Source organism: Amblyomma mixtum, chromosome 2 (assembly GCF_055824585.1).
Source record: "Amblyomma mixtum isolate Tamu chromosome 2, ASM5582458v1, whole genome shotgun sequence".
Taxonomy (NCBI): Eukaryota; Metazoa; Arthropoda; class Arachnida; order Ixodida; family Ixodidae; genus Amblyomma; species Amblyomma mixtum.
The window spans coordinates 268,583,864-268,597,159 of record NC_143013.1 but is presented as its reverse complement, the minus strand read 5'-3'; the positions used below and the strand labels follow the sequence as shown (position 1 = coordinate 268,597,159).

Sequence of the window (13,296 nt, the reverse complement as noted above, 5' to 3'; positions counted from 1 at the left end):
GCCGTATGCCGCGGCTGATTTCGAGGACGTGACGGGGAAGAAAAAAGAAGATAAAAAAGAAGGAAAGAAAGAAAGCAGCTATATCAACCCTTTCCTGCCTGCTCGGGCGTGCTGTTCGGGAGCCGCGGAACTGAAGAGAAGCATGCAGCGCATGTCCATAATGAAGGCGCTCATAGCTAGCAGCGCGCCTAGCGCGCGCAGCTATATCGACCGCCCACGACCGCTGCTCGCACTGCCTCTGGCGCTGCTGCTGTTTTCGCTTATGAAAAAAAAAACAACAACAAGAAAGCAAAAGCCGGCATCTTCGCTGCCGTCTTACGTCGTGTTGAAACCCCCCTCACCCGCGCATTGCGCGCGCCTTGCTGTTGTGTTGTCGTCGCATCTTCCTTCCGTCCTCTTTCTTTTCACTCTCTTTCGATCTTTCTGTCCATTTTAACACGTTACACAGGCATGCTCTTGCAGCGGTTGAAGTCAGAGCAGTGTGCTCCGGCTCCTGGAAATCGCCGCGCGAAACGGCAATGAGGAAACGACGGAATCACCGCCCCGCTGTGGAAAGCTTCCACGCTTCCCCCCTTGCATTGGGGCGGCGATTTGGCGGGCGAGAAATTGTTGCTGCGCAGTTTGCCGCCCGCCGAGGTTTCGGGGGATCTCTTTCAATTTTTGTCGTTCCCAGAGGAGCAGTGTAATACGGAAAGCGCGAAGAACACGGCTTATTCTCTCTGTACTTTTTTTTTTCGTTGCATTTTTTTGTTTGTTTCATTGGGTTTTAAAGTGTTTGTATACACTCCCGTTACAGCGATGCTCTCTTGGGATTTTGGCGGCTTGTTTTCGTCGACAAAATCCAGCAACAGCTCAGGTACATGTAGCGAAAGCGCGCCGCAAATGACGCCCGCGCGTCTCTTTTTCTCGGAAACCCTCGTGCTTTCGATCTCGACGGTCTTTGTTAGCGATATAGTTACCCGTCTTTTCTCGTTGCGAAGTAGCAATCTAGCCAGCTGCGATGGACATTTCTTGCTTCATTTACTAAACCGTTACTTTCGCTTCGCGAATTCCTCCGATTGTTGCGGAGCGCTGGCGTGTTTTGAGTGCGCACGGGGTGCATTGTTCTTGAAAATCGCCACGGAATACACCTGCCGAGCGAATGAACCACACCGTTCGCGACGGTTGGGATTTGTGTGTTATTTCGTGCTACGTAGTAAGCGAATGAGCGGCACTTTCTCTAATGCTAACCTTTCAGGCCGACGTCACCATTGTTCCAGTTTGTTTTTTTTTTTGCGATTTGTGAGCGATGCTCTGCAGGGGCCGTGTAATGCAACAAGTCGCGCAGCAAGCTATATCGCAGTCCCCAGACGAACTGCATAACTGGCTGGGCTTCAATCTATTTCTCTACACGTGATTTTTTTTAGTTAGTATTCTCAATCTATGATTGGTTGGTTTATGGGTTTAACATCCCCCAAAGTGACTCTGGCTATGAAGTACGCCGTAGTGGAAGGCTCCGGATAATTTCGACCACCTGGGATTCTTTAACGTGAACTGACATCTCGCAGCACACGATCTTCTAGCATTACCGGCGAGCCAGTTTTTCGCATCATTCGCATTACGATTTCGTGCTTGCATATTTGAGGTGTTAGTTCGAGCGGCTCGTGCCGAATTTATTCGCGAATCTTCGCTTCGCAGTGATGTTCTATGCGTGTACTACCTTGCAGACGTGTCTCCCCAGTGCTGGCAGGCAAAGCGTATACGAATTCAAAAAGTAAAAAAAAAAAAAGAACAGTGATCGAGCGGTGGCCTGGACTATAAAAATATCGACATCTGGCCCCACTGAGTTGAAGGGCAGACTCGGAGACACGCGAATGCGCGGAGCGGGTGTTTCGAATCTCTCAAAAGCGATTTGCGCCTGTACGCTTCATAGCGGCAGCATATTGTGCGCATATGTGCCTGCATATACAGGCTGTTTTGCGAGACCCGCCCGACTATGTTTGGGCTTGTTCGCACTTTTTTCCCCTTCTTTTTGCGAGACCCGCCCGACTGCGTTTGGGCTTGTTCGCACTTTTTTCCCCTTCTTCTTTACCTCTCTTTCCTTGCTTCGCCGTACCCGTACTCCGTTCTGACGCAAGCGATCGGGACCGAGCTCCGCGTAGGCGCTTTGTGGTGCACGGTGGACTCGTCGTCGACCGATCGCGCAGTGGCGATCATTATATGGGGCCTCGATGGCGCGTGTTATGTCTCCGCTGGGGAAAATGGTCGGGCATTTGCGGCGCGAATGCGACCAACCACGACGGGACCGAAGGTAGAGATAAAAAAAAAGATAAAATGCGCGAAATGGGCCTTCGAGTGTCAGTATTTTTTCCTCGCTAAGCCGTTTGGCGCGCCCAACGACTGTCTTAGATGAGAAAAAAAAGAGAGAAGAGTTTGTCGCCAGCTCCCTTGAATTGGAGGTTACATGAGCTACGCACAGACGCGCACACCAATGCACATAGCGTACCACGAAAGCCGTGCGGCGATGCAGTCGGTGAAAAGCGCGTCGAACTTATGGAATGCAGAGTGCAAAGAAGCTGACGCGAAGCGCATTTTCTCTTTGTGGCAGGTGTTAGCATATCGCGTACGGCCCGTTGGACGTCGTGCGTATAGGTCGTATAAAGCCTGTTTCACATGGAAGCGAATATGCTAGCGAAATCTGTCGCCGCGACGGAAAAACCTGTTTTGAGTCGTCGCTGCGACGAGCGGCTAGGTTTCAACAAGTTGGAAATTTTCGCAGCGACGCGCCGCTCAATCGCTCAGTCGCTTGCATGTGAACCGGCCTTAAAACGAAGTGGGAAATCGCCCGTTACGCGGTCGCAGTGCGCTAGAACTTATTCCTCTCAATTTCGTATTTCTTCCACGTTTGCGCTATAGTGCATATACGAATCATTCAAACATGGTAACTGCGTCGTGAGAGGGCAGAAAAAAAAAAGAAAGATGCTTCTAAGATATCGACGTGTCTTGACCGTGGCGCAATAAGCGATCGTTTCTTTTGTTTACTTTTTTTTGTGAACATGGGTATCTGCTTTGAGAGCGCGCATTTGCAAACACGCTGTAAAGCCATTGAGATCTATAGCTCTCCGGCGGCAGCGCCTGGCACGCACGAGCACCTGCGCGCCCGTTTTGCTGCAGCCGCTCGTTGACCCCCACCCCCCCCCCCCCTCCTCCTCTTTCGTTTCGACGCGCCATTCGTCTAAAAAACACGTGCTGTGCAGTGCCTGCGCATCGCCTTACATCCATCTATTAAATTTAACGTCGCGTTTCTCTCTCTGGAGCTCCGCGGGGCGCATATTAGACATCGGCGCGTTCAAGGCGCACTCTGCGCATGCGTCGTCTCCTTTTGCCGCAGGTGCGACAGGCGGCCGCAGGTGTGAACGGTAGTGTGGACAACGCTGCCGTGATGCATTGCGCGCGCGCCGTTAGCCCGTATACGGCCAAGTTACGGAATCTCGCTTATATATGCCGTCCGCTCGCCGGCTAAGATCGCGAGCTCGCGGTGCTATATAGGAAGGACGGTGTCTTGTCATCTATCACGCATGGTCATACGCGCCGTCGCCATTTTGGTTCACCTCGGTTTCGTACTGCGTTCCCTTTTTTTTTCTTCGTCTTCTCTTCATTCGTTCGCGCATCCCCTCTCTTTCTTCTTCCGTTATGCGCGGGATATACGGCGGTGCGCTGTTCCCACGAAGCCGTAACGACGTCTACGCTGCGAGCGGGCGAAGAACGATCCTGCCTTACCTGCTTTACGCCAGCCGTTCCGAGGCGTTCTTTCTTTTCCGGGGATGGAACGTTAGGCGCTCATCCGCCCGGAAGACGTTTTCCCGTCGTCGCCGACGACGAACACGGCGCTCCCTCTTCTTCATGCGCATCTTCCGTTCCGAGCTCGCGGTGGCGTATGCAGGGCCCGTCCGCACGTTGTAGGTAGCGTGTGACGCTAGTATTGCGTCGATATATCTCGGCGTGCGTGTGTGTCGTTTCGATCGAACGCGCAAGGTGCCTGATCTCCATGGAGGTGCCGCGGGTTGGGGAGGTCGAGAGAGCCTTGCCACGGTGCTGCTGCGGTGTTTTGTTGCGCGCAGAGGTTATCGCGAATGTCGACACGCGCGTCGCACCTTGTGTTCACTTCGCGTGCCATATTTTCTTGCATGAATATGCTAATAGACGCCTTTAGCATAATGGAGACGTATTAGCGGAGACGTATACTGGATTACGGGACGCCGGCTGCTCACGCGCAATGGCCCCGCCTGACACCAACTGCGCATGCGCGGAAGGGGTCCCGTAAGCAGGTATACGTCTCCGCTGATACGTCTCCGGTGTGCTAAGCATCTAATGACTCTGTGCGAGTATTTGCGTCCTGCTTGAATTTCACCCCGCCCCCTTTTTTGGTCTGATCTAAGGCCTTCCGGTGCAAGATTCTTTTCTCTCGTTTAGTTCAACGTTGAATTGCTCCTGACAGTTCGTCGGAAGTTGTTGTTTTTTTTTATCTCGTTAAAATTTGCTGTGGTTACTTAATCCAAAAGGTCTGTATGTGGCATGATTTGTAAGGGGGAGGGGGGGATGAAGAGAGGTTCGCAGGCATTCCATTGTTTGATTATTATTGCATGGAATAGCTTTTCAGGTGCACAATTCCGCTGTTAGTATGCCTTACTCTTCAGGAACTGTTCTCTCATCGCTCACCACGCGTCACCTGGCGCTAAAGCAACCAGCCAGCCGTCTGTGCAGAGGCTACCCGTCAGGCTGTATTTGCATGAAAAACGACGGCGAAAGCGCGTAGAATTGTATTACAACTATGCAGGCAAGCGGACGGACCGCGCGACGATGCTCGTACTCATATAATGCACGCCTGTTTTCTAAGGAGTTTTTCACAAATGCGGCAGTCCTCAGAAAGTACTCTCCGCGCTTCCACGTATGGTCACCTTTTCGATGATTTCACAGCAGTAAGGGTGCTCTAATTAAGCATCTTTCCAAGCTGGCTGTTTTGTCTACATCAGCTTCCTCCTCCCAGCGGCCAAAAAACTCCCAGGATCCTCGTGCTTCTTTCTCCTAGAGACAATTTGTGATTTTGTTTTAAGTATGTATTTTGTCGCGTAGGAAGAGGGAAAAAAAAGCAACTACGGGCGGGGAGGTTAGCCAGGAGAAGAAACCGGTTTGCTACCCTGCACTGGTGTAAAAGGATGAAGGAATACAAAAGCTGAAGCAGGAAAGGGAGTTTGAGGAAATCGAAGTCAGTATGCAATTAGCCTGCTGCAAAGTCGTAGCCTATCGAGCAGGCCCCAACGCTCTCAATAAAAACACAGCCACCCCTGTTAGCTTTTTATCGCCGACGATCGCCGCTGTTGGACCTATTTAACTGCAATAGTTTTTTTTGTCAACTCACATGGGAGCGCCCAGACATAAGAAATAGTCTATAACGCTGACAAAGGGTATACTATAAATACGGTCTTCGTGACGTCACCTGATAGGGTGCGGGCGGTCTTTTAACACTTATGAAGCGCCCATTCGGCGGACGCTTTCGCAGCTGCGCGCGTGGTTACGTCGCCAATTTTATTTATTTTTATTTTTTTGTAGGAGTAATTTCTCACGGCTGTGCCCTTTGTCCTCGTCTGGAGCCGTTCACCGCCGTTCTAACAGTCTCGCCGCTTACAGCCCTCCGCGCTTTTTGTCTGCCTACCGCCAGTGTACGCACAGAACATAGCACTGCAGGCATGAGGCATAAAAAAAAATAAATAGAAATTGCAGAGGCAAGCAGCGGAGGAATTCCTCGCGCGCCCGGGTCTCGTCTCTCACCGGGCCCGGAGCTCACGCCCGCACGGAGGCTAAGGACAGTGCCGCAGAGGGCGTGCCAACAAAGGCGTGCACAATCCGTGGCGAGCAGCGCGCGCCGAAGAGGGATTTCGCGCTAATGCGACGCCCTGCAAGCCCTCCCCTTTGCAAGGAAAGGAAGGGTGGTCGGAGAGTAGTACTTCCCCGCGGTGACCGCGTGCAGCGCGGCGCAGGTCGCTGTGACGGGACTCGCTGCGGCGTTTCTCGGTGTAGGTGGCGTTCGTTTCGTTGCGCCTTGAGAAGGCTGATCAGCAGCCAGACCGCGCGCACACTACTGTCGTAAGATCTGAGACATAAGCTGCTGTCTATTGTACGCGCTTTGTTAGGCCCCGCTACTCACCAGAACGAAACTGTTGCGAGCAGGCGCAGTTTCGCCTCCGTCGGTAATCTCAACCCGCGCGCGGCGGGAATTAACGGCCGCCGTTCTCCAGCTGCGCGGGAGTCGGGCTCCGTACATAGCTGCTCCGCGTCCAAGTGCTCCTGCGGAGGAAGGGCTTAGCACGGTACGCGTTATCCGTTCAGCCGCAGAAATGCGGCCGGTACTGCGTGGCTCTCGTGGTATGCGTACGCATGCGTGCGTGTCAGCTTGTATGTGGGCGTTTGCAGAGCAATAGTCTCGTTTTCGCCTGAAGCTTGATGCGCTTGCCCTGCTGCATCTGGTGCTCCCGTGAAGTCGCATCTATACTCTTACATCGATTACCGCAAAAAAACAAAACAAAAAAAAAACTCCGCTTTGGCACCGACGCTCACGTCGTTTCCTTACGTGCGTCTTAAGAAATAAGGGCATTTATTGGGTAAGAGGTTGCAATGGAGGGAGAGGGGGTCGTCTAGTAGGAAGATGGTCGTTTTTGTGGCGCTCAATGCAGTATGGTTCCAGTGAAGTCGAGAACCTGTTACCGCCACATTGAGGGAGTGATAGCCGTCGGGTTCAGGCAGAGCTTTTCCAAATTCTGCATATAGGGAAAAACGACCTATACCCATGCGCGGTGGCATTGAGAACGAACGGCACGCCCTGTGCATACCGCTGTCGCAGATTCCTCCGCCTGGCATGCAGCTCTCCACTGTCCGGCGTAGCTATAGGTGGCGCGACGTTCCCGTTTCCTGCCCCGTCACCTGCATAGCGTTACTACCGTGCTATACGACCGGGTCATAGTCGCAGCGCTGCGCAAAGAATGTGTACAGCACGATAGCACCACGGTACGTAGCCTACGGGAGAGATGCGCCAGAGGCTTTCGCAACGAGCCTGCTCCGCGCATGCTGCAGGGAGGGAGTGACGGAAGAGGGAAAGGTTGGGAGCGCGAAGAGAGAAAGGGTAGGTATAGGGAAAGCAGAGTTGCTGAGGAACGCGCTGCTTACCCGTTGTTCCGAAAAATCCCGGCGCTTCCCAGCGACGCACGGAACTCGGGGCTTTATGGTCCCCCTCCTTTCTACCCCCCCTCCCTCCTGTATCCCAGCTGCCCCATCGTCTCCCTTCTACTATACGCTCCCGTGGGTTTATCTTATGCCTGTGTGTTTGTGTGCGCGCGGGCTGCCCGAATTCCGGGCGAATATGACGTCCCTCCTCCCCAGCCGGCTGGCTTCGCGCGCTCGGGAGGCCAGCGTTGTTGTATATAGCTTATGTCGTGCGTGTGCACCAGTGAAAAGGGAGCGAGCCGGTATAAAGCGCGGAGAAGGCTGTACGTGAAAGTATGCTTCTTTTCTCCGATTTCGTCACTTTTCGCGTGGTTTGTTGCGTAGCTCTCGAGCGTTCGTACGTGCCTCCTCCGTTTGTGCTTTGAGGGAAAGAACTTCCGCAGGGCCGTGCGGCGACAAAGAGGCCGCGACGTCAGCATTCCGCCGAACAAACCGAGCCACGTCTGGGCCGCCGCCCGCTCGTTTCCGGTCTGAAGAATCTCGGGAATGACGCATGCGCGTTTCTCTCTCTCTCTCTCTCTCTCGCTTTATCGCTGTGAGCCAGAATCGCGCAGCGATGAGCGGGGTAGGAAAGGTATAATAAAAAAAAAGAACGTTGGTTCGTGGTGTGGGGCCCGAATGGCTTCGTTCTACCGTCGCTAGGGCGGTAAAGTCTGGGCGTAAAAAAACTCTCAAGGTTTTACGGCTTCTGCCCCCCCCCCCCCCCCCCTTCTCTCTCTCTGTTCTTTTTTTTTACTCGCAGGGCTTCAATAAACACGCGTTCTGCGCCCCAGCGTGGGGCGCGAACGCCTGGCGCGCTCGACAGGCCTGTGGCCGTTTTTAAAGTTGAGCGATAAATTTTTAAGCGCCGAGGTGTTGAGCGCTGTAATATTCCCGTTGCTGAAGGTTGCCGACGGAGTAGAAATTACGCTTGGAAAGAATGAGAAGAAGGAAGGTATTAAAACCTCCGCCGCTACTAAGGCTGGAGTGCGAACGGGATGTACTTACGTCGTTTTAAAATCTCCGCGGTTGCGAAATAGACGCCCATGAGCGCTGGAAAACTTGCGTCGCGTGGCGTCGGGAAGGCAAACAGATTTCTAAGGAAATGACCAGCTCTATAGCTGAACTGTTCAACAAAGTGAAACGGACGTGGGGTTGGCGCCCACAGGCTTTCGTTTCTATGTACCTTCTCTTCTGTTCTCTTTTTTTTTCTTCGGTTCTTTCTATCTCACTGGCTAAGCTTGCGAGAGGATGTTTCACCGATTTTTCCGAGCATGTCAGCCGCTTTGTAGGAAGGAAGGCGCAACTTCTCGCAGCTGCGTGGGTCTCGCAACGCGCGGGAATTCTTGCGGCATCGTTCTTGCAGTTTCGTTCTCCCATTAGGTGTTTGTCCGGAAAGAGCCCCCACTCGATCGTCTGCGGTGTTGAAATACACGTTCTCTTCGGAGTATTTCGTCTGCTAGCAGTTGGGAACTAAGCGCCTTCTTTTTTTTTTTTTGCGAAATAGTTGCGAAAGTCTGCCCATGCCCGTACGTGAGAAGAAAAAAGAAAGCGAAATCTACTTTTCATTAAAGTCGGTTACGCCTTCTTCGAAAAGGTTGGGCTGGAAAAGGATTTCTTCGACGTTTATCGAACAGGACTGCAATATTGAAACCACGCCCATGATATTAAGCGCGGTTTGCGCTGCCTATAGCGCCCTGTTTTAGAAATGCTTTACGATAGGCCGACGGTGTCCTGTGGCTGGGGAAGAAAAAGGAAAAAAAAAAAGATCCAGAAAACAGCGATACTCTCTCTGGATGCAGCCACAGAATAAATACGTTTTCACTGATCGCTCATGCGATTGGTAACTGGATACTTCGCCTATCATTTGCTCTTCCTTTTATGGGAGTGCGCATGAAACCGCACGCATTGTGTATTCTTTTTCCTCCGTTGTTTCGATGAAGGCGAGACGCATGCAAAAGGCGACCATGTTCTGCGCGACCTCAGTGCTTGGTGATGAACCCCAAGAGGGTAGAAATTAATTCGTAGCCCTCCGCTACGGCGCCCCTTTCTCTCTCTCTCTTCCTTCTTTTTACTGTCTCACAGCGCAGCTCGGGTGTCCCTACACTCTAGACACGAATAGATCTATATGGGAGTAAAAAGCGAGTAAAGTTGTCCTCTAGCGCATTCCGTTTTATAAAAGGGAATAAGCGCTAGAGGACATCCTACTCCCATTTTACTCCTTTCTGTTAAGAGGGTAATTACTGCACCATTTCCTTCTCATCACCAATCTATATAGGCCTATACTTATTCTACTCCAGGTGGTCGAAATTTCCGGAGCCCTCCACTACGGGAGCAGGGAAGAATGGTGGGCCTGTTGGTAAGGCATGTCAAGGAAGAAAACCAGCCAAAAAAGACGGAAACACAAGAAGAGAACGACACAGGGCAACGGCTGGTTCCGTTTCCGTTTCCGGCTGGTTTCCGTCTTTTTTGGCTGGTTTTCTTCCTTGACATGCCCTCCACTACGGCGTCCCTCATAGCCTGAGTCGCTTTGGGACGTTAAGCCCCATAAACCAAACCAAACCTATTCCTCATCTTCCCGTTCTTCCTAGCTAGCCTGCACTGTAAACAGAAAGGAGTAAGAAAGAACTAAGCTGTCCTCTAGCGCAGTGCACTAGAGGACAGCTTACTTCCTTTTCAAAGTCAAAGTCAAAGTCAAAGTCACTCCCATATAGGCCTATTCGTGTTTAGAGAATGTAGTTAACATGGGTAACCTAAACTCCCACCTGCTCGGCTATGTACGCTGTGCACGCCTTATTTGCCCTCGTATAACAGTGTACGCGCAGAAATACATTTGTGCCCTGTATTGGAATCCCTGTAGTTCGAGCTCTAGAATGTATTCCTGAAGAAGAGCACGCGAATCTATAGCGCGTCACTAGATATGCAAATAACGGCGACAACAGATGCGGAAGCAGAGCCAGCGGCAATACCTGCCCCCTGCGCACGTACCGTGCTCGGCGGATCGTAATGACGACGCGCGCCGCTCTCGACGTCTTCGGGTTCTCGGGAGAAGTGCGGTGACGCACACGCTCCCTTCTCTCTGTAAACAGCGACGAAGACGACGACGACCGAAATTGCGACGACGAAAGCATCGACGCGTACGAGGAAAAGCGAGGTGGAACGAGAAGAAAAGCCGGTGGCGCCCGACTCCTCCCCGCGTTCGTTTTCCCCCCTGCGGCGGTGGCGCATGTCGCCTGGGGAATCGATGTCCCTTCTTCCCGTCCGCCATCCCCGCCGTCAGACAGCTCAACAGGGGACAACCGCTCTTCCCTCACGTCTTATTGGAGCTCCGCGTGGTGCTTATTGCACCTTTTGTTCTTATTTTTCGTTATTTCCTCTCTCAGTTGCGCGCGTTTATTTCTTTTTTCGAGAATGTCGCCAGGAGACGCGAGTGCGTTTGGGGAAAGGGATGTGCGGGAAGTTAGGGGGTACGACATAGACCTCTGAGCGTGTAGCTTGCGTTCCCCAATACCTACTTTTGTTCTTTTTTTTCGCCTCTCTTTTCTTTCTGTTCTTATCAGTCTTTTCCCGCCAAACGTATGCTGTTCCCTTGCCCATTATCCTCCGCGTCGCCTCCTTCGCCCTTTTTTTTTTTTTTCTCCCCGCCGCAAATCCTCCCCCTGTCTTATTTAATGTTCGAACGTGAGATCCCTCCTGATTTTCGACACCGCTGTTACACGTCGCCGGGCTATTTTGTCCTATTTCTTCCCGGTCCGTTTCTTTCGCTCAGCGACGGATGAATTCCATTCTCCCGACATTCCGGCGACCGTGCCTTGGTCGGTTGTGTCGCCCGGGCGCACAGGCTGTCGCGGATGAACGTTTCGCTTTCGCTGGGTGACGCAACTCTGGGTGGAAGTGAAACCGCTTGCTGCACGTGGCCTCCTTCTTTCTTCTACGCTTCTCATTTCTTTCTTTCTTTCTTTCTTTCTTTCTTTCTTTCTTTCTTTCTTTCTTTCTTTCTTTCTTTCTTTTTTTCTTTCCTTCTTTCTTTCTTTCTTTCTTTCTTTTCTCTCACGTTGCTTCGTCCGTTCGTTCCATCCATGTGCTGTTCGTCCTTCCTCTCACCATCCGATGTCACGTTATATTTCTCCTTGGCACCTTGGGCTGACCCGTGTCAGGCAAACACTGCCTCCTTTATCTGTGGTCGAAACTTCGTGCGCGCGAGCGGCGGTCGCCAAGATGTGTGCGAAGGGAGACCGAATGCCGCTGCTGCTGTCCGACTGGCTTTGTTAGTGTCCACTTCAGCTTGTTTAATCATGCGTTCCCCGCCTTTGTTTTCTTCGTTGCCACAATTTTCCATCCGACTTCTATGTCCGCCCAGCTGATACAGCGGTCGCCGCGTCGCCTTGCATTGCGTAGAGAGGTTTTTGGATAGATCTCCAAGTGTATGGAAAGCGTCTTCGAAAAACCCCATTATCCGCTCTGCCCGAATCAAAGGAAAAATAAAAAAATAAAAGAAACTGGTGGGGCATTGTGCGATCCGATGCGTCAGGTCTGCGTTACCAGTAATAGCTGCATATTTCGCTTCTTGAGTGTTGAGCCTTCACATGCAGAGGGGAATGGGGAGGGGGGGAGAGTGCAGTTTTCGTGCGCTGCCGTCTTGTGGAAAAGTCGCTCGTACTGCTAACGCAGTAAAAACTGTGTATTCCGCTATCTCTGCAGCGTGCCGGTGTCGAGTATTTACAGCGTCCGCTGTAAGAGCCAGACAGAGAGCTTCCTCCTCCCCAGACGCATCGTGGTCATCATCCACATCAAGTGACGGCATCACGCAGCAAAGTAAAATGGCCCGTTGTCATTGGTGACATGTCCAAGTGGTCTCCGGGCATTACCCGTGTCATCCATCGGTCAGAAGGCGTCCATTTAATTGTAAACTCTTACATGATGCAGGTTGAGGTAAATAGCAAAATAAACTCGCAACTTAATACCTGAACACAGTGTCCTGTCTCATGTCTTTCTTTGGCATGCTCCTTACACATAGAGCTGACGCTGAAATGACGCTGAAATGGCCATTGAGCATTTTTTTTTTTTCAGTGGCGCTGCCTTGCGCTTTTTTTTTTGTTTTTTTTACACTAACAGCGTATGACTCGTTGTTGGACGGTAGGCTGCCCGCCGTCGCAGGGAATGTGTCTGCGCGTGGGCTTACGTGAGCGCCGCTGTGAGTGGTTCCAGAGAGTGAGTGCCTTTCTTCTCCATCGCAGCTCCCCGACTGGAGCACGTGAACACAGAGGTCGGCTACCATGCCATCGTCAAGGAGAACAGCCGCAACGTGGAGATCATGCCCAGGATCCGGGTGCTGGATGGTAAGCGGAGAAGAACACTTCTCGCCCCTCTTTATCATCTCATCACATCAGTCTCCTGTAGGCTGCCAAGTCCTGCTAACGCTCAGACGTGTGGTCCAGGTTAATTTCTTCACACGCCATAGGCAGATGATCAGCTACCACCTGTCCTGAGCAAAGCAGTGCCTGGAGGCAGCATTTTCTCTCTCTCTCTCTCTCTCTCTCTCTCTCTCTCTCTCTCTCTCTCTCTCTCTCTCTCTCTCTTTGTCTTTAAAACCCGAGTGTCGTGATGCCCTACGTGGGAAGCCAATTGCGGCCGGCGAACCCGGGTATCAATGGACATAGTGCCCTTTACAGGGCCCTGCAGTGGACGGGAGTAGTGGACTCTTCAGTTCATTTTGATTTACATTTTGTTGAGACAGAGCGGAAGGTTTTGCTGAGCGGTGATAGCTTGCCTTATAGGCCACTGTAAGTAGGACGCAGAGGAAGGCGCGAGATATCATTTTTTCTCGCCATTTTCATCATTGTTCAGAATTTTCGTTTTCACGACGCTACATGCCTTGACGCAACATTTTAAACGGTGCACTGATAGGCGTGCGGCCACTTTCTCTATGTAGTAGGCGTCGATGGTTTCTATTTCTAATCGCTCTTTACCTTTGCCGATAAATTTCGCTGTTTCGAAGATGGGTTTACATTTTTTTTTCCTGAATCCAGAACTTCCCTGCAGCAGAATGCAATCATTGGC

General features: G+C 51.8%; 1 protein-coding gene across 1 annotated transcript in view; it reads left to right on the top strand.

The window, feature by feature from the left end:
• The window catches only part of LOC149363929 (calsyntenin-1-like), a 169,364-nt gene that overhangs the window by 113,924 nt on the left and 42,144 nt on the right, over nt 1–13,296 (top strand). The window contains exon 2 of the mRNA XM_089573922.1: nt 12,474–12,575. Coding sequence (XP_089430048.1) covers nt 12,474–12,575 — 102 coding nt within the window. The remainder of the gene's footprint in view (nt 1–12,473; nt 12,576–13,296) is intronic.